General features: G+C 37.2%; 1 protein-coding gene across 7 annotated transcripts in view; it reads left to right on the top strand.

Moving 5' to 3' along the window:
• The window catches only part of SLC41A2 (solute carrier family 41 member 2), a 122,151-nt gene that overhangs the window by 33,190 nt on the left and 62,665 nt on the right, over positions 1-26,296 (top strand). For all 7 annotated transcript variants that reach the window (XM_023257388.2, XM_003989197.6, XM_023257387.2 and 4 more), the window contains 2 exons: positions 12,790-12,897; positions 24,824-24,895. In XM_023257388.2, the coding sequence (XP_023113156.1) occupies positions 12,790-12,897; positions 24,824-24,895 (180 nt within the window). The remainder of the gene's footprint in view (positions 1-12,789; positions 12,898-24,823; positions 24,896-26,296) is intronic.

Raw genomic sequence — 26,296 nt, 5'->3', positions numbered from 1 at the left:
GCGCCCATTGCCTTTTACATTTAGATCATTCTCTCCCTGGAATAATTTTTTATAGAGAGTGTGAGGTAGGGATTGTTTTTTTTTTTTTTTTCTTTCCACATGGACTTCCAGTTGTGTCTGCACTATTACATAACCAAAATCTTTGCTGTCAATGAAGTACCCATTTATGTGCAGATGTGTTTCTGGGCTCTCTATTCTGCTTCTTTGGTGTATTTATGTTGCTTGGCATTAATATCACACTATCTTGATATCTAGTAGAGAATTTTCTGTCCATATTTTTCCTCAAAGTGCTTTGGTTATTCTTTTCCCTTTGCATTAAATGTACATTTTAGTATAAAAACTTGTCGGTTTCCACACAAAACAAAGGGGTGTTTTGGTGTGATTCAGATTGCATTGAATCTACAGATAATTAGGGGGAGAATTGATTCTTGATAATGCTGACTCTTCTGATACATGTACATGAAATAGCCCTCTCCATTTATTTAGGTCATCTTTAATTTCCCTCTCTGAGGTTTTATAGTTTCTGAGCACAAGTCTTTTATATTTTTTGCTGGACTCATTCCTAATTATTTGATACTTTTTATGCTGTTATAAATGGCATAGTTCTTTAAAAAAAATTCATTTTATGTTTGTGTGTTATCTATTGACTCTGTATCTAGCAATTTTGCTAAAATCACTAATATTAATAATTTATCTGGGACACCTGGGTGGCTCAGTCGGTTAAGCATCCACCTTCAGCTCAGATCATGATATCACTGTTTGTGAGTTTGAGCCCCGCATGGGGCTCTGTACTGACAGCTCAGAGCCTGGAAGTTGCTTTGGATTCTGTGTCTCCCTCTCTCTCTGCCCCTTCCCCACTCAAGTTCTGTCTCTCTCTGTCTCAAAAATAAACATTAAAAAAATTAAAAAAATAATTTATCTGTAATTCTTTCGGAATTACTTCATCATACCACCATATTATCTGTGAATAAGATAGTATTATTTCTTTCTAAACCTTATATATTTTATATTTTATTTACTTATTTATTTTTGTGCCATTCTGTACTGACTAGGACCTTCAAAGCACTATAAAATAGAAGTGCTGAAAGCAGGCTTATCTTGTTCCAGATCTCAGAGAGAAAGCTTTCAACAGTTCAGCATGAAGTATGGTGTTTGTTGTTGATTTTTGTAATATTCTTTATCATATTAAGGAAGTTTCTTTTTTAGTTTGCTAAGGCTTGTTTTAAAAATTATGAATGGGTGTTGAGTTTCATCGATATACTTTCTATTTATTGATAACATATGATTTTTTTCCTTTATTTATTGCTGTGTTGAATCATATTGGTTATTATTATTATTTTAAGTTTATTTATTTATTTTGAGAGAGAGAGAGAGGGAGAGAGAAAATCCCAAGCAGGCTCACCCTGTCACATGGAGCCCAATGTGGGGCTTGATCTCACAACCGTAAGATCATGACCTGAGCCTAAATCAAGAGTCGGAGGCTTAACTGACTGAGCCACCCAGCCGCCCCTTGAATTATATTGATTAAGCCAACCTTACATTTCTGGAATAAGTATAACCTGGTCATGATTTATTGTTCTTTAATTTTGATTAGAATTCTGATTAATTTTGCTAATATTTTGATTGGAATTGGAATTGGGATTTTTGCATCTAAATTCATATGTAAGATGAGCCCATAATTGTCCTTCTCATAATGTCATTGGCAGTTTTCATTAAGGTAGTACTAGTGTCGTGAATGAATTTGAAAATGTTCTCATTTTTCCTCCTTTGTTAAGGTTTATGTCACTTTGTCATTGTTTCTTTCCTAAGTATTTGGTATAATTCCCTGATGAAGGCATCTGGGCCTCCCATTTTCTGTGTGGGAATGTTTTCATTTACAACTTGAGTTTCTTTAGAAGTCACAGGGCTAATCAAAATTTTCTATTTCATTTTGTGTGTGGTAAGTTTTTGTTTTTTTATTTTTAACCATTATATTCCTAGCAGGTTGAGTAGATTCTCAATAAATACTTGTTGAATAAAAGTTTAACAGTCACCATTTATTGAAGGTTTGCTATAGGCTAGGCACTACCATAACCCCTTTACATACATCATCTTATTTTAATCCTTACAACTATAAGGAAAGTGTTATTGTCTCTGTTTTGTAAAATAAAATACTTCGTGATTAAGTGATAGAGCTGAGGTTGGATCTTGGTCCAGATTCAATATCTGTCCTCCTAACCACTATACATTATATAAATTTATGCATGTGGAAACTTTTGTAATCCTTTAAGGGCTACATACCTCTGAAGTAATAGAGTTTAGGGACAGTTTTATGCAACTAAAATAGTAAAGTTTGTCTTTGGTGCTGTCTTAGTCTATTTGGACTGCTATAATGAGATGCTACAGACTGGGTGGCTTTCACATGAGACATTTAGTTCTCCAGTTCTGGAGGCTGGGAAGTCCAGAGTCAAGGTCCCAGGCTATTCACTTTCTGGTAAGAGCTCTCTTTGTGGTTTGCAGAGGGCTGCCTTCTCTGTGCCCTCACATGCTGGAGAGAGCAGGCTCCGGTGCCTCTTACTCTTCTTATTAGAGGCACCAGCCCTGCCAGATTAGAGCCCTGCTCTTATGACTTCGTGTAACCTTCGTCACCTCCTCATAAGCCCTATCTCCAAATACAGTCACATTGGGGGTTGGGGTTTCAACATATGATTTATGAGGGCGACACAACTCGGTCCATAGCAGGAGCTGATGTGTGTGCTGCCTCAGCTGGATTATCAAATTCAAGATAAGGAGTTAAAGAGCCATTAGTGTCTTAAGGCAGTATTCTTATATTCTAATATGTGACAGGTGGCCAATACATAGATTGTAGCTATAGTGTATGACGGAATATTTAAGTATCTTTAGAGGTAAAGAGAGTGCTGCTATAGGAATTCTACTGAAGTACGAAAAAGACCTGTAGGGATACAGAATGCTCTTTTTACATATTCAAGCTTACCCCAAGGAGTAAGCCTTTGTCTCAGCCTAAACTACCTTTGTGTGCTTGTGATTTACAATATCACTTTCTTAATCCTGGGCCCCAAATTAAAGAACTTGTAAAAGAGCATGGGAAGCACAATTATAGTGCCTGGGAGATCAATGTTCAGTAAATGGTGTAATATTAACAAATAACATTTATTGAATGTTCTTTGTCAGTATATCGTATTAGTTATCTGATGTTCAGGAGGACTCTGAGGTAGGTGATGTTATTTCCGTTTTACGTACCAGGCTTAGATATTAAGTTATTTGCCTGGGCTCACACAACTGGTAAGTGGCTGAATTAAACCCAAGTTGGCTGACTGTAAAACTCATGTTTGTAATTATTATACTATCTCCTCACTGATGGGGGACATATCTTAATTTTGGATCACGTCTGTGAGTCAGAACTTTTTTGTTATGAGAAATTGAAACCTATATATCCAGTTAATTTAAGTGATTAAAAAAAAAAGAATGCATTGTCTTTGGTAACTGGGAACAATACGTATACAGCCTACGTGAGATATAACTAGATTGGGGGCTTAATTTTATGATTACCTTCTCTCTGTCTATCTCTCATTTCAATTTCCGGTTTGTTTGTTGCCCACATTCTCTCCTGTTGCATATACCTCCTGATAGTTGTGGGGTCATATACTTTCAGTTTGTTTTACAAAAGGAAAGAATGAGCTGTTGTCTGTCTTCAGTTTGGAAAATTCTAAGGAATAATTGCCCCTGGAACCAGTCAGTGTGACTAGGGAGATAATATGATCAGCCCTGTTTGAGTTACACTTCTGTCTCAGGGGACAGATGGCCACTCAGATTGGCAATTTCACTAAAATCACAAAGAATAGGAATTGAACTGCTTCTTAAGTAGGAGGGAGTGGATGTTGTTTCAAGGCAAATGGAGATGGGAAAGTGTGCAGAAGAGGCAGGAACAAAACCTTGCGTGTAGTGACTCCTCACATATAGGACTTGGCTCCTCCTTGGTCTTTCTGTTTATCTGAGTCAGTGGTTCGCAAAGTGTGCTCCCTGAACCACAGCATCAGCATCATCTGGGAATTTAGATACACAAATTCTTAGGCTCTATCCCAGCCCTGAATCAGAAATCTAGGGTGGGACCTAGCAAACAGTTTTTGCAAGCATTTCTGGTGATTTTGATGCGGGCTTGAGTTTGAGAACCACAAATATAAAGTGATGTAAGTTCCCTTACTACTAGTAAATGGAGTTGGGCGGGATAGGTAGGCCACATAGTCTTTGGTCCCACTTAAGTAGTGCCCAGTCCAGAAGACCAGACTAATGCCTTACATAGAGTAGACGTTCATTAATTCCTTGTGGAATGAATGAATGCACGAATGAAATAAAGCAAACTCTGCTTTGTCATACAGATTCCTGAATTTTGATAATCAAATTTAGAGTTTTAAATTATAGGATTCAGAACTGGAAATATCCCTAGATATTAGAAAGCACCCAGTCTAAGCTTTTCTTCCCTTGCTAAAAATAAGCAAATAGTTTTAAGTGATTTGCCCAAGAATATACAGGTAGTAGACAGCAGAGCCCTGTCTTGTGGATGAATCCTGTTCTCTGTATAACATGCTATATGTGTATCTTGGATTGTCCATAGACTTAATCTCTGGATTATGTAAAGATTCTATAAAATGAGGCTAATGTTAGCTACCCGTCCATCTAAAAGAAATTTAAGCAAACTGAACTAATACCTTTGTAGCTACTAGTAATTCCTAGGTACATTTATACTTATCATTAGAATATTATTGAAAGCTAATATCTGCCAAACCGGGAGATCCTATTATGTTTTATGAAGACAGTATTCTTGCAATGATGAAAATATTCTTTTGAAATAGAGGGTAATATAGCTCTCAAGTATTCCTTAATTTATTACTACACTGCCAATACAGTGTGTGTTTTGGAATTCAGAGAGAATGATGCAATACCTAAGTTGTGTTTCTAACTTGGGACTCTGAGTTAGGGTTATTTTCCTGATATGGAAAGTAGAGCGGTCAGAGAGAAAAGGGATGCTTTGGTGAAGTTTTGTGGACACAATACCAGTGTTTTAAATGGGCAAAGAGAAGGTAAGGGGGCAGGATCAAGGCAGGATCACAAAGCTAAGAAGGCATCACCATGTTTGTCTCTCCTTATAAAGCATAGCTATAATTTTAGAGTTTGTACTAAAGATAAAATACCTCTTTTAACATAGCTGTGATCCCAGAAAGGCACTAGCACTCTCTGCTGTAATGGTTCTGGTTGTTATTAAAAAAAATAATACATGGCCTTTCACTTCCGGGAAGCTATAGTAAATGAACTTTTACCTATCCTGCCCATTAAGTCCGATAAAACAAAACACACACACACACACACACACACACACACACACACACACACATCCTGGAAACTTGATATAAAACAAACCTAAGAAGATTCGGTAAAAGATGGAAAGAAGAGAGCAGCCTGGCTAGTCCCCTTTAGCTTCATATATCCCAGATATGTAGCTAAAGAGGCCAACAACCTGGGAATGCCAACAGATGCAGACAACAAGAAAGGCCTGCTCTCTAAAGGACTAGGAAACGGGCAGCCTAGCAAGATTGAAACCTGGTAGGTAAGAATTGTCCTGCTTTAGCCAACCATGACAGAAAGAACTGTGGTCTCACCTATACACCCAGGGCAGCAAAGGTTCAGTTCAGGGCTTAGACTTCAACCTCAAGAGGCTTTAATGAACAACATGGATGTATATGGAGGGTGTTATGCTAAGTAAAATATGCCAGATAGAGAAAGATGGATATGCATGGTATCACTTATATGTGGAGTAAAAAAAAAAAGTCAAACTCAGAAACAGAATAATCCTTGCTGGGGGATGGAGGAAATGGAGAGAGATTGGTTAAAAGGTACAAACTTTCACTTATAAGATGAATAAGTTCTGAGGATTTCATGTATAGCATGGTGACTATCGTTGATAATACTGTACTGTATAATAATTTCTAAATAAGAGAGTAGGTCTTAAGCATTTTCACCAAAGAAAAGGTAACAGTTTGGGTTGGTGGATGTGTGAATTAACTCGATGGAGGGACTTTTCACAGAGCGTATGTGTATCAATTCATCGTGTTGTACATTTTAAATATATTACAGTTTTTTCAATTATACCTCAATCAGCCTGGGCGGGGAAGAGGCAGCAGTGAGATACCCCAACATTTCAGCCAGGGTGATATTAGAGAAGGGCACGTAGAGTGCCAGCACTTTCATTTAGGTAGCTAGTAATGACAGCCTGTGATAGAACTGAAAGGAGAAATAGAAAAATCCACAGAGTCTTCCACACCCTTCTCTCAATAATTGATAGAACAACTTGGTAGAAAATCAGCAAGGATATAGAAGGACTCAGCAACGCCACCAGCCAGTGAGATCTAATTGACATTTGCAGACTACTCCACCTGAAAACAGCAACACACATTCTGTTCAAACTGTTACAGATCGTATACCAAGAGAGACCATATCCCGGGCCAGAAACCAAACCTCAACGAGTTTAAAATATTGAAGTCATTCAGACTGTGTTCTCTGATTACAATGTAATCAAACTAGAAATCAGTAACAGAAAGAAAAAAAAAAAAGTCCAAATACTTGGAAACTAAACAGCATACGTTTAGATAATCCATGGTAATACTTGGAAACTAAACAGCATACGTTTAGATAATCCATGGTCAAAGGGGAAGTCTCAAAAAAAAAAATCAAAAACAAAACATTGAACTGAGTGAAAATGAAAATGTAACATCAAAATTTGTGAGTCACAGGTAAAGCAATACAGAGATGGACATTTATAGAACTAAATGCATACATTAGAATAAGGAAGAAATCTTAATAATTGAAGCGCTCATCTCAAACGTAGAAAAAGATGAGCAAAATAAACCCAAATCAAGCAGAAGGAAGATAATAAAGATAACAGCAAAAATCGATGAAATTGAAAGCAGGAAAGCAATAGAGAAAAATCTTTGAAACAATGGTTTCAAACGAATGGTTCTTTGAAAAGATCACTAAAACTGACGATCTGTGGCAAGACTGACCAAAAAAAAAAAAAAAAAAAAGACAAATTACCACTATCAGGATGAAATGGGAGATATCACTATAGATCCTGTAGATGTCAGAAGGATAATGAGGGAATACCACAAACAGCTCTGCACTCGTATGTTTTACAACTTATGCAAAGTGGACTGCTTCCTTGAAAAACAGAACTACCACAATGAACTCAAAATGAAATAGATAATTTGAACAGCTCTGGTCATGGCTCAGGTCATGATATCACGGTCTGTGAGTTCGAGCCCCGCATCTGTGCTCTGTGCTGTCAGTTCAGAGCCTGGCGCCTGCTTCGGATTCTGTGTCTCTCTCTCTGCCCCTCCCCTGCTCATGCTCTGTCTGTCTCTGTCTCAAAAATAAATACAAACATTTAAAAAATTTTTAATATCTTAAGCAGAATTGACACTAATCCTTCAGGATCTAGGGCTAGGTAAAGATTTCTTAGACTCAATACCCAAAGCAGGATCCAAAAAAGGAAAAATGGATAAAATTTTTGCTCTGTGACTGACATTTTTTTATACATATATTAGAGAGAGAGAGAGAGAGAGAGAGAGAGAGAGAGAGAGAGGGAGGGAGGGAGGGAGGGAGAGAGGAAGAGCAGGACGGGCAGAGAGAATGGGAGAGAGTGAATCCCAAGCATAGCACAGAGCCTGATGCAGGGCTCAACCTCACGAACCATGAGATTATGACCGTAGCCAAAATCAAGAGTCAGGTGCTTAACTTACTGAGCCACCTGGGCGCCCCTAAATGACCTTGTTAAAAGGATCAAAAGCAGCTTTGCAGAGTGGAAAATATTTGCAAATACATATCTGACAAAATACGACTATATAAAGAACTCTCAAAGCTAAACAGTTAAAAAAAATGTAGAAAACTGGCAAAAGACATAGAGACATTTCACCAAAGAGTGTGTATAGATGGCAAATAAACATGAAATGTTTGACGTCTTTAGCCATTAGGGAAATGCAAGTGAGGATCTCTATGAGATATCACTACACACCTGTCAGAGTGGCTATAATAAAAATAGCAAAAATATGAAGTGCTGTTGAGCATGTAGAGAAATGGTATCACTCATGCATTGCTGATGGGAATTTAAAATAGAGCAGCTACTCTGGAAAACACCTTGACAGTTTCTTAAAAAACACACACACACCCACACCCACACACTACCTAAAACTAAATGCTAACCATCATATAACCTAGCAATTGCATTCCTGAACATTTATCTCAGAGAATGAAGACTTCTATTCACACAATTCCTGTACATGACTGTTTGTAGCTGTCTTATTCATAACAGCCAAGAAGTGGATACAGCCCCAACAGTTGAATGGTTAAATAAACTTGGGTAAATCCATGTGATGAAATACTACTCCTCAACAAAAAGGAACAAAGTATTGCCTGCAACATGCAACATCCTAGATGAATCTTCGGAGCATTATGCTGAGTGAAAAAAGCCAACCCCAAAAGGTTATACTTACTTCATTTGTGTAACATTCTAGAATTGACCAAATTATGGAATGAAGAAAGATTAGTGTTTGCCAGGGATTAAGAAGGTGTTGGGAGTGGGGAGAAATGGATGTGGCTATAAACGGGCAGCAGGAGGGATCCTTGTGGTGGTATCTTCAGTGCTAATATCCTGGTTGTGATATGGTTCAGTGTTGTTTTGCAAAATGTTACCATTGGGGGAAACTGGGTAATGGGTACAGGGGATCTCTCTGAATTTTTTTTTTTATAACTGCATGTGAATATATAATTATTTCAAAATGAAAAGCTTAATGAAATTGTATATTTGATAAAGCATATTTAAACTGCATGAAAGAATATATAATGGAGAAAGTAGTCTCTCTCTGCCTGTATGTCCCTTTCTCCTATTCCCTTCCTTAGCACCATTACTTTTTGTTCTGTGCCTCCTTCAATAGACATTAAGTGTGGTGTGTGTGTGTGTGTGTGTGTGTGTGTGTGTGTGTGTGTGTATTTGCCAGAGACACAATGCTTCTGTTCACCTTGCTTTTCTTAGTTTATCCTTATATAGGTTCACAAAGATTTATTTACCAAATTCTTCTCCAGCTATGTCATGCTCTATTGCAAGGATGTATCATTTTATATTTATATTATATTTCTACTAAGTTACCTAATGAGGGGGATTTCAGTTGCCTCAAATCTTTTGTTATTATGAACAATGATGCAGTAAATTCATCATATGTATGTATTTAAACTCACGTTCACATTTATTTGTAGGATAAATTCCTTGAGGTAGAGGTTTGAGTTGAAAATTATGTTCATTTTATATTTAGATATTTATATTTATATTTATATTTATATTTATATTTATATTTATATTTAAGTTGCCCAATTCCCCCAAAGAAGTTAAACTTTAACATTCTCCCCAGTAGTGTCATAGAGTGCCTATTTCCTTATACTCTTCCCAATGGAATGTTATCCAAGTTTTCGATCTTTACCAATCTCACAGATGAAAATTTATCACCTTTTATTTCGCATTTATCTGATTATGTATGAGATTGGTCATTTTGTCATATGTCTGAAAGTGAATGGGTTTAAATTTTTTTTATGTTTTGGTTTATTTTTTGAGAGCGGGAGGGGCAGAGAGAGAGGGGGACAGAGGATCTGAAGCAGGCTCTACACTGATAGCAGTGAGCCCGATGTGGGGCTTGAACTCACTAACCATGAGATCATGACCCGAACTGAAGTTGGACACTCAACTGACTGAGCCACCTAGTTGCCCCTGAATAGGTTTAGTTTTAACTAAATCAAAATAAGAACCAAACTTCTCCAGATTTGGAGTATGTATGTTTCTTAAAATTGCATCAACTTCTTTTACCAATTAGACTTTTTAAAATTTTGCTGTTTATTTGGTTTATTTATGTATTTTAATGTTTATTTATGGGGGGAGGGGCAGAGAGAGAGGGAGACAGAGAATCCAAAGCAGGCTCTGCACTGACGACAGAGAGCCTGATGCAGGGCTCAAACTCAGGAATGGTGAGGTCATAACCTGAGCTGAAGTCAGACACTTAACTGACTGAACCACCCAGGAACCCCTAAAATTTTGCTGTTTATATTAAAGTTAGGACTCTGTGGATCATTCCTCAACTTATTTAATTATTATTATTTTTTAAGTTTCAATTTTGTTTTTCCTCTTGGCCATTAAAAGATTTTTAGGTTTTGAGTCTAATGCATATGTACGAGCACTCTGACATTACATTTGATTGTGTGAGTACTTCGCTGAGGTTCTGGATGTTGACAGAAGTCCAAAATTAGGTAAGATTAGACATTGATTTCCTTTAGGGCAAGTTCTTGTGGAGAAGTTTAGGGATTCATAAATATATATATAGCCTCAGAGGTCATGTCTTTATTATGGCAAAAATTTTTAAGTATATGAATTTTTTTTTCTGCATTACCTCCTGCCAGGAAATTAACTGGTAATATATCTTGGTGTTATATAGCTAATACACTTTCAATATTTGCTATCCATTACTATGTACAGGTACAGTCCTAAGCACAACCATATGAGGTAGGTTCAATTATGTCCCTATTTTATTTATTTTTTTAAATGCTTATTTAGTTTTGAGAGAGAGACAGACAGACAGACAGATAGACTGTGAGCTGGGGAGGAGCAGAGAGAGAGGGAGGCACAGAATCTGAAGCAGGCTCCAGGCTTCGAGCTGTCAGCACAGAGCCCGACGTGGGTCTTGAACTCATGAACCATGAGATCATGACCTGAGCTGAAGTCAGATGCTTAACTGACTGAGCCACCTAGGTGCCCCTCAATAATGTCCCTATTTTAGATGAAGAAAGTAAAGCATAATTTTGCCCAAGTTACATAGTACAAGTCATTGACTCAGAATTTCACCCAGGTATCTGAAGCCTTCCCTTTGACTAAAGTTCTGCACAACTTCTCACTAACCTCATCATATATCCTAAGTGCTGTCTCTGGACACTCCAGGGTTGCTGTGGGATTTTTAAAAAAAATTTAAAGGAAACACAGTGACATCTCTTGGACACTTTACAGACTCAAGGTGGTTTAATACTTCAACATTACATCACACAACGTTTCTCTTGATGACTAGATTTTCAGTGGTGCTGTGAAAAAAAGCAAGTGTCACACAAAAACCAATACAGAACAAGAAATGAAGGTGGTAGTTTCCAATTCCAAGTTTGAGAAGTCATGCAGTGACCCACAGGTACACACACCCAATTAATAAGTAATTATGATGGTATAACCTAAAATACTATTTTTTCAATATAATTGTATTATTTCTACAAATGGCTAGTAAATTGTTAGGAGGTAAATATTCACTAAGTTTTTTGGACCAACTACTTCATAAATAGGACTGTTGGGTATTTCTTTTGGCCTAGGGGTACCATGAAAATTGAGAAAGTTTGGGAACTTCTAGACACATGCCTCTGCAGGTGTAGGGAAAAGAATGTAGAATTTATTTGGCATGGGATAGGAAATCAATCATTGCTCGTTCTTATTATATCAGTGCTAAGGTGTTAGTGACTTCATAGGGTTTCTCGTGGGAGTATTTGATTTGAATTGAACTTGGAAAGGGTGGGAGTAACCAAAAGAAGTATATCCCAGTAGATACAATCTGTGATGACGTGAAGGAACTAGACTGATAGAGATATTCGGATAGTATTCTGGTGTTTCCAAAATTAAGTCATATAGGTAGGTATCTTAAAATTACAACCTAGGTAAAATGTGCTCCTGAATTATGTCTGATTTTTTAAGAATGGTACCTATCGTAGGTTTGTTGTAGCTTAAATGAGTAAGCCTAAGGAACAGTGTCTGGGCACATAACAAGCCATCAGTGAATGTCAAATATTGTTTTTGTTTTTTCAGTCCATAAAGTCTCTCAGTGCCACAGTCACCTCTTAATAGCATTAGTAAAATAGCAGATTTTGCTATTAAGGGATTTGTGTGGGTTTTTTTTTCCACTTTATAAAGTACTTTAATATGTACTTTCATTAACATGAAAGTATTTTTGCAAGGGCTAGACAGGGCAGAGTAGAAATTGAAATCCAAAAGACACATGACTCATCCAAGATTATGTGGCTAGATTATGACAGATCCATGCCTAGAACCACAAATTTTCTAATTTCCAATTTAGTGCTTTTTAAATGATCCTATGCTCTCTTGCCTCACACCCTAAAATGGGTACCACAACATGGGATGACTCAGAACTCCTGACGTCCAATCTAGGTCTCGTCTTATGGCCTTGGGAAAATCATTGAACTTCTCTGAATCTTTATTTCTTCAACTGTGAAATTAGATAATAATATTGCTGTAATTTTCCTGTGGAGTTGTTGTAGTTAGTGTTGGAACCAAGACTCAAATCCAAATGCTCTGGTTCTTGGGTCTGTTCTCTTAACTACTGGTTACACTGACTCTTGTCCTCATTAAGGGATAAAGCAAAATGTAAGGGCATCAGACTTGTGTGGCAAGCTAGAGTTATTTGGGGATGTAGTGACTGCATCGGCTATCATTCCCAACTTAACTAAATCTTCTAAAGCAACTCAAGGCTCCAGAGCTCTGGAGAATAGGGTTAAGCTAAATGTTCACTCATTAAATGACTTGTGTTGTCATTCAACATGTGGATGCAACATTGGGAAAGATGGCGGAGATTTTTAGAAATGTCCTTTATCTAAAGTGTTTTTGACAGGGTGTCAGAAAATTCTGTTTGTTTTGTTTTTGTTTTTTTCTTGCAGCACTGGGAGGTGTTCAAAAAGGTAACAGAAGTTTTCATTTTAGTTCCTGCACTTCTTGGTCTCAAAGGAAACTTGGAAATGACATTGGCATCCAGATTATCCACTGCAGTAAGTTTTTTCCTACTTCTAAGTATATATATTACCTATGCTGTTTCTTTCTGTGAAGGAGAATTTGTACCAGGAAAATTTTTTTTCCTCTATCTGATAAATTTCTGGACCTCAGGGATATGATAAGTGCTAATGCCTGATATGATACCCTGAAAGTTCTCTGGGTTGGCTAATTTGCAAATTATAGACCTTCATTTATCCTGAGGTAGTATACTTGCCTCATTTTACTCCAGGACATTCTGGCAATTATCATCAGTGCTTCAGACATGCGACAAATCAGATATTGAGATTCTTTATGGTTCAAAGGTTGGTTGATTGGTATTTATACCTTTTGTGATTATAAAAGTAATACAAACTTATTGCAAAAACTGAAGAAAAGGGAAAGATTATAAAGAAGAAAATTTAAAACCACCTAGACATAGTCATGTATTAATATTTTGGTATAGATCCATCTATACTTATACATCATTAGGTATATCAGAGTAGATACATACTGTATATTCTAAAAAAGAACATTAATCATATATTTTGTCTCTTAAAATCTATGATATCCATTTTAAGATATATGCTGATCATCTTTCCACCTCAATGAATATACACCTATGTCATTTTTATTGGCTATGTACTTTTCTGTTATATAGCTCTCCTATAGTTTAGTCTAGCATCTATTTTTGGATATATAGGCTCTTTCTGATGTTTTGCTATTATAAACAATGTTATAATGAATAATTTTATACAGACAGTTTTGCATTCTTTTATTTCTTTGGGGCAATTTTAGAATTGTAATTAAACTGTTCAGAAAAAAAAAAAAAGGCATTCTTTCAAGGCCTTAGCTACATATGCTAAATTGTCATCCAGAAAGGTTAAACATTTAAAAAAACACTGCCACTAACAGGGTTCTGATTTAATTTTAGAAGCCTAAAAGGGCATTACTTTCTCACTGTAACATTTGTTGGAGTTTCACCATCGTACAACCAAATTATGTTGATTAAAATCACATAACTAGTGAGGTTCATTTCAGTGAACCATCTACCCGTTTAATGTTAGTCAAAAATTAAGCCTTCAAAAGGTGTTATAATTGCATTGCCTTTAGTATATGAAGTTGGGTTTGTTTGTTTGTTTGTTTGTTTGTTTGTTTGTTTAAAGATGCTACAGCAGGGGCGCCCGGATGGCTCAGTCAGTTAAGCGGCCGGCTTCGGCTCAGGTCATGATCTCACGGTCCGTGAGTTGGAGCCCCGCGTTGGGCTCTGTGGTGACAGCTCAGAGCCTGGAGCCTGTTTCAGGTTTTGTGTCTCTCTCTCTCTCTCTGCCCCTCCCCTGTTCATGCTCTGTCTCTCCCTGTCTCAAAAAATAAGTAAACGTTAAAAAAAAATTAAAGAAAAAAAGCTACAGCAAATGAACCCATCTATGAACTAGGGGGAAAATTTTGTGTATCTAAAGCCTGAACAACTGTGTTGGTGATGGGAGTACTCTCTCCTGTTCCTTCCGTCCCCCCATTTCTCCCCCAGGCAACTGTAAGTTCCCTAAGGTTTCCTGAGTAAAAAAGATGCTTGGAAAGGAGATAAATGCGTGGCATTAAATAATGTTTTATTAACATTATTGGCTTGCTCAGTTAAGAGAAAGTGCTGCATATGCCCTACGGAACCTTCTAAGCTCCCTGTTATATATGAAAGGTCATATAGCTAAACTCTGCCCAGGACCATAATGAAATATTGGGTATCAGTGTGCTCTCATAAGGTGCCAGGACTGTACTAACTGCCTACAAGGGTATCTTATAGCAACCCTATGAGATAAACACTATTATTCCTGTTTATAGAGGAGGAACTGAGGCTTAGAACAGTTGAGTAACTTTCCTGAAGACACAGAGCTAGAATATAATGGAATACCTCACATTCCAGAACATTCCCTTTTACTTGCACAGGATAACTGAGTCAAGAGTTTTAAAACCAATAAATAACCTCAGTAACAAACACCTGATAGTCTCCTCTGCATCCTCCTCAAGGATGCTCTCCTGAGGGCTTGGTCTTAGCACCAATATACCATATTTTTTGTTACTTAATATTTTAAAACTTTGATATTTATTATTTCTCTTAATGTTTTAATTTTAGAGAGAGAGAGAAAACGTGCGTGCACAAGTTGGGGAGGTGCAGAGAGAGAGAATCTTAAGCCACGCTGAGCATGGAGCCCAATGCGGGGCTCGTTCCCATGACTCTGAGATCATGACCTGAGCTGAATTTAAGAGTTAGATGCTTAACCGACTGAACCACCCAGGCACCCATGTTATTTTTTTAAAGTATTAAAGATACAGTCCTGTTACTTATTTCCGTAATTAGTTGGTGAGCTAGAGACGTCTAGGGGTATCAGCCAGTCAGATACTAGCCAGACCTTGGTAGATTTGTTTGGGCAAATTCACTTTAGTCTATAATTTTTCATATCATCATTATAATGATTGAATATTAAAGGAACTGGAGAATAATAGAAATGAAGCCTCTTTGGACTGGAACATAAAAGTATAAAGTGACCTTGGAACATCTTGTGGTGGCAGAAGGTAAAATGCTAACCAAAAATAATTGGGGGGAGTGCCTTGGTGTTAGCTGAATATTGATTTTCACACTTGGAATGTGTGTCCGTTATACCTCTAGCTTTTGTCTTAAAAAAAAAAAAAAACTTTTATGTAGTTTTACCAATGTTTTAAGAGTTAGTGAAATGATATACGTGTGGTCCGTCTGCCAGCTTTTCCCAGTGATCTACATTTGCATTATGTTTTAAGAACCGGTAGGTCAGCAAGGTAGAACTCAATCCAAGAGGCTTCTTGGCAAGACAGGGGAATAAAGAAGAGGTCTTGAAAAAACAGAACTGGCAACAGTTAAAGGAAAAGAAAATCGTTACAATGAGAGTTAAAAGGTAGCTCTAGTTTCATTTTGTTGGAAAATGAACTTTGTTCTGATAAATATAGTTAGGCACCCAAACTTTTAAGCAACTTGATAACTTAGCCCGGAAAACTGAAATTTTGGCTAGCTTATCTCAAAGAAAATATTTCTAAAAGCAACATTCTTGAGCACTCTCCAGTATTTGTTTAGATTCAGATAATAGCTTAAATGTCACTCCGTTTTGAAATAGGCCATGCTGTGGAGAATCTGCTTAAAAAGGAATTTGCTGCAAATTAATTTCTGTGTAATTTGGTCACATATTACCATTAATACTGCCTAAAGCTGAATTTAATCTTAATCTTTTAATTTGAACTTTAGTTTTTTTTGTTGTGGTATTTATATTTTATGGTAGATACTTCCATCAAAAGTCTGGTTACATTTATTTGTTCATATTTAAGAGAGTGGAACTCCAAAGCCGATTAGAAGCAGAGCCCATGGGAGGAGAGTATCAACCAATGTCTTTGCTGAGTGAGCTAGCTGCACCTTTCTTTGGGGGGGTAGGGCTGCAGTTGATGTCTTCCACAGATCAGGAATTTTGTCACTGATTTTAAGATATTTGAGTTGCAAAATGAAGAGATTACCTAGTTCTCTAAGTAATGAAAATACCATAAACTAGATGAGTATACCATGTTATCATAGCTTGAAGCCATGAGTTACTACTTTTCCGTATACTAATGTGTTTTACTTTTATTTTTTATTTTTATTTTTTTGGTCAAAAAATGTTAATAGCAACTTTATTCATAATGGCTCTAAACTGGAAGCAACACAGATGTACTTTTATTTTTTGAGGCTAAGAATTTGAGATAGGCATGGCCTAGTCAGTGTTAAAGGCCAGAGGCAGGACTGTCGATATGTTAGATCAGTGGTTCTCAAAGTTAGCAACTTTGGTTGGCAACTTGTTGGAAATGCAAAATCTTGGCTCCACCCAGAAGCTGCTGAATCAGAAACTCTGGGGGTTGGTTCAGCAATCTGTATTTTAACCAGCGATTCTGATATACATCAAAGTTTGAGAACAACACTGCGTTAATGAAGAGCATAGAGGCCAATGGGCCTGGGATCAAGTGGGAGAAAGGAAAAATAACAGGGTGTGAGGTCACCCTGTGGGCCTTTGTAAGGACTTTGCCGACTGTGGGAAATGGGAAGCCATTGGAAGGTTTTAAACAGAGGAGTGCTATGATATGATAGATATTTCAACAGATTATTTTGACTGTTGTGTGGAGACAGAGCTATAAAGGGCCAAGGACTAAAACAGAGACAAGTTAAAAGTCTGTTGCAATAATACAGGCTGGAGGCGATGCTGGCTTGGATCAGGGTGGTAGCAGTGGATATAGTGAGACATAGTTGGAGTCCAGAACTAATTTTCAGAGAGAAATGACAGAATTGGCTGATGGATTAGCTGAAATTAAGTACTGGGGGTAGTCACTTGAAAATTTCTCAGGATTTGAGAGATGGAAAATTCGTAGATGGAAAAGTAGTAACTCATGGCATCAAACTATGATAACGTGGTATATTTACCTACTTTGTGGTGTTTTCATTGCTCAGAGAATTTGATCTCAAGTGGTAGGGGGAGTGTGTTACCATTCTTACAGAATGCTAGAGAATCATTGCCAGCTATATTCCAATCCCGATACTCCATCAACTGTTAAAGCCACTCTAGGTTAAAGCCTTCTTGAAAGCAGAGTACCCAAAGCCTCACCTTCGATAGACTCTTCACTGACTATTCTCTACTTAAAATTTTTATTACTCTTGACTTTGAGACCCCACGCTGAGGTGTGGACTCTTTCCACTTCTTTCATGGCATCTTCTTAGTCTATTTTTTTTGGTTTCTTTTTCTTTTTTTTTTTTTAATTTTTTTTTCAACGTTTTTTAATTTATTTTTGGGACAGAGAGAGACAGAGCATGAACGGGGGAGGGGCAGAGAGAGAGGGAGACACAGAATCGGAAGCAGGCTCCAGGCTCTGAGCCATCAGCCCAGAGCCTGACGCGGGGCTCAAACTCACGGACCGCGAGATCGTGACCTGGCCGAAGTCGGACGCTTAACCGACTGCGCCACCCAGGCGCCCCTGGTTTCTTTTTCTTTGCTCATCTTCTTGATTTGAGGTTTTCCTGAAGTATTAGTACCTTGTTTTTGTGTTCTCTGTCAATAATTTCATGTATGCCACCCCTGCCCGTACATTGCTAACTCTCAGATCTGTACCTCCAGCCTCCTTCCTGATCACTACAGCTGAATTTTCAATTGTCTGTACCCTCACTACATTCAAAAGTAAACTCATTACCTTCTCTCGCTCCAACTGTGCTTTCTGTATTTCTTATCAGTTTATTAACATTACCAATCACTATCCCTCTTCTATCCAGTTAATGTCTAGGCTGTCCATTCAACCTATGAAATCCCTCTCCCCTTCCCTTTATGCCCCACCTGCCACTACCTTAATTCAGTTGTCAATTGTCTTCTAAATGGGACTGTTGTGGCAGATTCCTACCTGAACTCCCTGGTTCCAGGGTAAAAAGTCAATGATTTTTGTTTGTTTGTTTGTTTGTTTAACTTAAAACAAGTACTATTTGAAAGTCAGCCTTTTCATCTATGGTCAAAAAATAATTCTTTTAAAAATTTTACAATTTTCTTGTGTAGTATTTATTTTCAGTTATAAAAGTAGGAGTAAGGGGCACCTGGGTGGCTCAGTCCTTCGAGCGTCCAACTTCAGCTCAGGTCATGATCCCACAGTTCGTGAGTTTGAGCCCCGCATCAGGCTCTGTGCTGACAGCTCAGATCCTGGAACCTGCTTTGGATCTGCGTCTCCCTCTTTCTGCCCCTAAGCCACTCACATTCTGTCTTTGTCTCTCTCAAAAAAAGTAAACATAAAAAAAATAATAAAAAATAAATAAAAGTAGGAGTAAAAATCATTATAGCTATGGCAGGCAAGTCTGCGATTACTTTAATCTTTTTGCTCCATTAAAGAGTCTTTTCTCATTTTTATCATTGTCTGCCGGAGAATCAGGATAAATGAACTTATAGGATTATAAGGAGAGCTTTGTGTGAGTATAAAGATAGAGAACCTAAAACATAAGATATCAGATAGAACCTACTCACTCAATTGTTGAAGGGCAGTTGTCTTTAAAACTTGTTATTATAGGGGCACCCGGGTGGCTCAGTCAGTTGAGTGTCCGACTTCGGCTCAGGTCACAATCTCACAGTTAGTGAGTTCGAGCCCCACGTCGGGCTCTGTGCTGACAGCTCAGAGCCTGGAGCCTGCTTCGGATTCTGTGTCTCCCTCTCTCTCTGCCCCATCCCCACTCATGCTCTGTCTCTCTCTGTCTAAAAATAAATAAAACATTAAAAAAAATTTAGAAAAAACTTGTTATTCTATAAAGGTAAAGGTTAAATGTTACCAGATAAAAAGATATTTCAATAAAAAGATTTTCTGTTTTAACAAGGGAGATATAATAATGATGAATTCAAATCAACTTTATCATGCCCTCTTACCTGAGTCAAAATTTGTCTCTATAATGATTAACTGGAATAATTTTTCCTGGATTTTTATCTTTTCAACAGTAGATATGTATTATAGCAGATAATTGTTGTGGATATGTAACAGTAGTATATAATTACAAAACAATCCCAAGCACAGTGATTCTATAAATTGTTTAAATTCTGTTACCTGAGGTCTAAAATTTTCTGCTTCTGGATGCTAAATATACGAGTCAAAAATGGCATCCACTGTCTTAAAGACAATGTATATGTTTTTAAAGCTTATAAATCTATTTTCCAGGAGCAAATTGCCAAGAACCGTTTGATTAGTATTTTCCCACTCTAGACAAAACTGATTTCTGTTGCCTTAAACCTCTCAGAGAACTCCTTTGATTTTCTGAAATTATTTTGTAACATTTTCGCTTTTTAATTCATTAATTCAAAAAATATTTCTGGGCCCTTACGGTATGCCAAGTGCTAGTGTGTGCTAGGGAATCATCAATAAATAAAACAGAAAATATTCCTGCTCTCACTGAGCTTACATCCCAGTGTAGAAGGATATAAAGAAGCTGGCAAAACCTTTCCCTGATAACTATGTTAGATTTCCAATTCAAATTGTAAAACTTCTAAAATAAAGAAAAATTAAATCCCAAATAATGATATGAATAACTCTGGCATAACTTTGATATAGTTACAGTCTCAGTATTCTTTCCTAAATTTGACATAATTCTGAATTTTACAGGTTCTTGTCAGAAAACCGGATTGTTAGATACAAACAAAACTTGCATATTCCTACTGGTTCTCAATTTTAGAGTATGTTTCTTTACATTATTTTTTTAAATGTTTATTTCTTTATTTTGAGAGAGAGAGAGAGAATGAGCAGAGGAGGGGCAGAGAGAGAGGGAAAGAGAGAGAATCCCAAGCAGGCTCTGTGCTCTCAGCACAGAGCCCAACATGGGACTCGAACTCATGAACCGTGAGATCACGACGTGAGCTGAAATCAAGAGCTAGATGCTTAATCGACTGAGCCACGTAGGCACCCCTAGAGTATGTTTCTTAAGTTATAAATACCAATCCATAGCCATAGGTTTGTGGAGTGTACTACTTATGTATCACTTAAACCGTTTCAGTCATCGAGATTTTTAACTCCCCCCTTTCTTTGAAGCTTTATTGAGGTATAATTGACACAAATCGACTACACAAATTCAAAGTTTACAGTTGGATGAGCTTCAATACGTAGTGTGTACATGTGAAACCATTACTGCATTCAAGATTATGAGCATAGGCATCACCCCTGCACATTCAGGAAGATATTATTAGGGTGTGTGTGTACATATATGTGTTTTACCATATTATGTTTTATGAAATATTTCAAGCATGTAAAAGTATGTAATGTGGTTTCTAATTCCATATAATGGCAGAATGAAATAGTGAGTGACCCTTCCCAGAGAATAACAATTAGAAAACCTAGACAAACTATATGAAGGCAATCGAAAGTAATTAAAAGCAGGTAGAAACGAGAGGTCACCCTTAAAGGACCATGTCTGCAATGAGTAAGCATTGCAAAGTTTGTAGCTTTTTTTTTTTGTCTGAGGAAGTTTCCCCAGTCCCTGGATCTCATGTGGCAGAAACCCCACAGTCTTACCAGTTTGAGGTGACAGAGGTCAGGAAGTCTAACAAAAAACGAAAAACAAAACACACAACTAAATAGAAGCATGAGAGGGGCCTGTTCTTGAAAGACAAATACACTGGTTAAGACTTGTGAGTTTTTTTGCTTTTGTTGGTCAAATGCCTTTTGTGACTCGTGCGTAGGTGTAGTGGCAGAAAGCTGAAGTTTTATTGTCTTGAATTATTAGATAACAGAGCTTGGAGCTGACAGAGCAGGTAGAAATTTATGGGGAAATCCCAGCAGCAATAGAACCGTAGAAAGGATGAGCCCCCAAATCTGGGCATAAGTTCTGCTTAAATCTTTGGCTGACAATTAAACTACACAGGTGCAGGGGAGAGAGAGAGTGTGTGCGCACGTGCACAAGCATGAGCAGGGGAGCGGCAGGGAGAGAGGGGACAGAGAATCCCAAGCAGGCTTTGTGCTGTCAGCACAGATTCTGATGTGGGGCTCGAACTCATGAACTGTGAGATCATGACCTGAGCCAAAGTCAAAGAATTAGTCACTTAACTGACTGAGCAAGCCAGGTGCCCCTGGAGCACGTATTTAATATATATATATTTAAGACTAATACTTCAGTGGAGACTTTCAGTACCCTTGTTTCATCTATTTACATATTAAATGTATTTTTTTCCAATACCAAGTATAGTAACTATATTTGTAAATCTGTACTTTCAAGGTCATTCCAACCTACTTTTATCTTTGGTCCCAGTAAATTTTAAAGCCTATCTGTAATTCATGTGCTTCAGGGTCAGAAAAGTAACATATACATCCATGGAGAAAAAGGTGTAGGGATTATAAAAAGTAGGGATTTCAGGCTCAAGCTAAGGCATTTAGATTAAAAACATTAATGGGGCTCTTGGGTGGCTCAGTCGGTTAAAGCATCAGACTTCGGCCCAGGTCATGATCTCATGGTCCGTGAGTTCAACACTCAAGCCCTGCGTTGGGCTCTGTGCTGACAGCTCAGAGCCTGGAGCCTGCTTCGGATTCTGTGTCTCCCTCTCTCTCTGCTCATTCCCCGCTCATACTCTGTCTCTGTCTCTCTCTCTGTCAAAAATAAACGTTAAAAAAAAAAAAAATTTAAAGCCACAGTGTTGGCCAAAACATCTCCAGGCTCTGGACACCTCAGCTCTCTTTCCTTAAAAATTAACTAGTGTCGGGGCGCCTAGGTGGCTCTGTCCGTTGAGCGTCCGACTTCAGCTCAGGTCATGATCTCACGGTCTGTGAGTTTGAGCCCCACGTCGGGCTCAGTGCTGACAGCTCAGAGCCTGGAGCCTGCTTCGGATTCTGTGTCACCCTCTCTCTCTCTGCACCTCCCCCGCTTGCACTCTGTCTCTCTCTCTCTCAAAAATAAGCATTAAAAAAAAATTACCTAGTGTCTTTGCAAAAATATTGGCCAGGTTGTATATAAATATTAAAATATTTAAAATACATAAAATATATATATTTAAAATATATAAAACACATATCAATTTAAAAATATTAACCCAGGTCATATAGAAGTCTTTATCGGATCATATTCCACTCTATCACATTCTTAGTTCTCAGATTTTCTAAGCAGGATATTCAGGTCAGCTAAGTGAATAAAAGTAGGTCCAGCAAAAGCCTTTAAACAGAACACTTTGTGATTCTTCCTCTCTACTCTGGAAAAATTTAGATGATTCATGCTGACCAGTATGTTAGGTCAGCCCAATTCTTGGACAGCACAGGTCAATTTTCAGTATCCTGCCAAACTCCCACTTCCACTCCAATGCACGCCCGTACCATAAGTATTTTCCCTACATGGTTAAATTTGGATCAACATTTCTCTCTCTCTCTGTCTTTTTTTTTATCCTTCTAAAAATCTTTGCTTTATAATTAAAAACAAAAAAAGGTGATTTTTGTTTGTGAATATATTCTGCTTTATTTCACATAATACATTGTGATTTCTCATTATAAATTATATTTCATAAAATGTGAAATATATTTTATTTCATGTCATACATTAACTTGTTATTTAGGTTAGACTAAAAGAACTCTAGATTTAGAGACTTATAGATCTGGAAGGGACTTAGAAATTGTGATCTTCATCATTTACAAAAGAGAGCAATTGAATAGCGTGACATTGTTCTATCAGTATGGGTTTGCTCACTAGAACCGCCCTGGTATATATTGGAATTTATAGAGAGCGATAAGGAATTTAATAGAGCAATTTGGGCTTACACAAATGGGGGAGAAGGAGAGATCTGTGATGGAAGGGTCGGAGAAATAACCTGAAGCACTGGAGAAGAGGAAGAAAGCTATGGGTGTATTGCAGTGTAGACATCTGGATGCCTACCGTGTCTGATTACCAACACCTTACAGAAATAATGGCCTCTCTTTCACTTCTGCCTTCCAAATCTTAGGCAAACTCCTGTCACTGGCAGACTGTAACCTGCAGCTCTAGGGGAGAGGATTTTGAGGAAGGTAGCTTCAGGCTTTAACAGGAACTGTGGCAATGGTACAAGTGAATCTGGCACAGAAGCATACCTAATCCGTAGCACTCATTCATTCTGTGACTCCCTTTCTTGACCTTTTCCTAGACCTTAGTGTATGTGTGTCTCTACCTCTCCTGACTATCAAGTAATCCTGGAGTCTTCACATCTTCTACTTTTTCGTGGAATCATTTTAGATTGCTTCTTATACCTATAGACTTTTTTTCTAAAAGTTACTAAAACTAACACTAATTTCCGTCATGCCTATTTCCCGAATATTAAACCCTAAGTGGATTTCACTCTTTAAACATTACCTCTGCCTCATTACTCACTGGAGGAAAGACTCAGGTTGTTAGAGCTACAAACACAAATTTCATGAATAATGTAGATTTCCAGGCTTAGGAAAGAAATCTGCAAATAAAGGCAGCATGAATAATTATACTGAAAAACTGAGAAATCTTAATATTTGCATTGCTGGATACTTTGGGACTAGATCCTAGAAGGAGGTTCGAGAATAGAATCTGTTTTCCAAATTGATAGTGGAAATGTTGATGTAGCACTTAATCTTCTGGTCTGAAGCCAGTGAGCTAAACTCTACTGGTAAATAACAATCCTTATGTATCTCCTACCTTACCCGTTCACTTAACCTTCCATGACCAAGCAGATGATGAACAATTGAAACCCAACTTGGTATGTTTTTTTTTTTTTTTAATAAACATTGTTCACTGCTTTCCAAATGATTGCATTAGAAAAACTCGACAGATTTGGATATTCGTGTTTTGAGTCCTAAATGGTTGAGAAGTAATGATTTAGCATATAGAGCAATTGAATAATATTTTTTTAGAGGGTATTCTTCCATTTAGCAGAAAGATACATAAATTTTAATAGTGAAATACACAATGAAAATTTATATGTGAACTGAATGAATTTTTTATTGCTAAGAGTTTTAGTCATGGCTCAAATATAAATTATGTACATATAAATGACTTATTTAATCCTGGGTTTTCTGGTCACTAATTCTTCAAATTAGACTAGTTTCATGATGTGGAATAAAATGCTAGCAGCTCACAATTATGTGATTATTCCTATTGGGCTTCAGTACATAAAATTTGGCATGTTAGGATGACATTTGATGATGTAAACAGTGGGCAAATGGATAGTATTAACTGGCCCGCTAGTTCTTGTGGGCTAGTAGTTAAATTTAAAAAAAGTGGTTTTTTTCCCTAAACGTATTGGGCAAGCTAAATGTGAGATTCAAGGCTGGTAGTGAAATCAGATTTATATTAAGTAAAAATGTGAGTTCATCAGATTTACTAAAGAATTATCTTTGGCTTAAGATTTCATACGCTGCTAAAACAGAGTTGAAAGCATATGATTAGTCAGTGATATGTGAAAGTATCTATCTTAACAGGTAAATATCGGGAAGATGGATTCACCCATTGAAAAGTGGAACCTAATAATTGGCAACTTGGCTTTAAAGCAGGTAAGTGATGCAGATATTTGCCTATGGATCTTGGGTTTATACATCTTGGGTGTTACCTGTAAGAATGGAATGAATATTAGTGCTATAAAAACTACCATTTAATTGTTTCAGGGGGCTTGGGGCACCTGGGTGACTCAGTCGGTTGAGCGTCCGACTGCGGCTCAGGGCATGATCTCGCGGACCGTGAGTTCGAGCCCCGTGTCAGCTGTGCTGACAGCTCCGAGCCTGAAGCCTGCTTCGGATTCTATGTCTCCTCTCTCTCTGCGCCTCCCCCTGTTCATGCTCTGTCTCTCTCTGTCTCAAAAGTAAATAAACATTAAAAAAAAATTTTTAATTGTTTCAGGGGGCTCAAAACAATTTAGTACAATGAAAAAGTGATAGAGTAAATGGATACCCATGACTGCTGAAAAGTTTTCTTTCTCTAGAAATTGATCAGGTTCTTCCAAATTTGAAAAACATGTAGTTAAAATATAAAAATATATATATATATAAATTTTTAATCATAAGTGTGTAAGAGAGCCAGAACTTGAGTACTTGAGTTAATAACTGTACAAACAAATATTTAGCACGTCATTGCTTAGGTACTTTTTTTTCTACCTTTTTTAAAGTAAATCTTTTTAAATTAAACTTAACCCTTTTATGTATTATGGTTATATATTTAAACTGAGTTTTTCTTAATCTGTTAATGTTACTCGAGCTCATCTAAATGAACACATTAAATTGTCAGTTACATATACACTAAATCATGGATTATATATGGATTATTTACAGCTCCTTCTGATCTCAGGTGAATGTCTCTTCATCTTCCACTACTTCCTACTATGCCCAAGACACAGGACTGCAGCCTCTAGTAACTCTCCAGCAAGTGGGCTTAGGGAACACTCACTATTTTAATGTTAGCTCAATTAGGACATCACGTTGAGAGGCATGGTTGCAGAAAAGTAATTTCATGTAATGTATTTCAAAGACATAGAAATAAAATGAGTTTTGGAATGTGGGCTTAAAAGAAATATTTGTCTAGCTGCTTCTAAGATCACAGGATTCGAAATAAGAAAATCTGTGATTTAATCTGAACTCTAACGTTAACCAGATGCATAAACTTTGTTAATTTACTTAACTTTTCTGGGCTTCCTGGCCCCCTTCTTTTAAACCATGGTATTGCATTAGAGATGTCTGTGATCTTTTCTAGCTTGAACTTGTAGGAACCTAGGCAGGGTTAATAATCAAAATATTTAACAACAAGTAAGCTACTTACTATAAATTAAAAGTTGAAAGTATATTGCATTTTAGTCTTTTAATATTCTGAACTCTTACTAAGTAAGAGTGGTAGTATAAATTATTCGTCGCATCATTCTAATAACTTCTATCTCAGCTTAATTTTTCCTTCTGTTCTTTGTACCC

This window comes from Felis catus, chromosome B4 (genome assembly GCF_018350175.1).
Source record: "Felis catus isolate Fca126 chromosome B4, F.catus_Fca126_mat1.0, whole genome shotgun sequence".
In the NCBI taxonomy this organism is placed as follows: domain Eukaryota; kingdom Metazoa; phylum Chordata; class Mammalia; order Carnivora; family Felidae; genus Felis; species Felis catus.
Note: the sequence above shows the minus strand (reverse complement) of the source record. Positions and strands in the feature narration are given on the sequence as shown.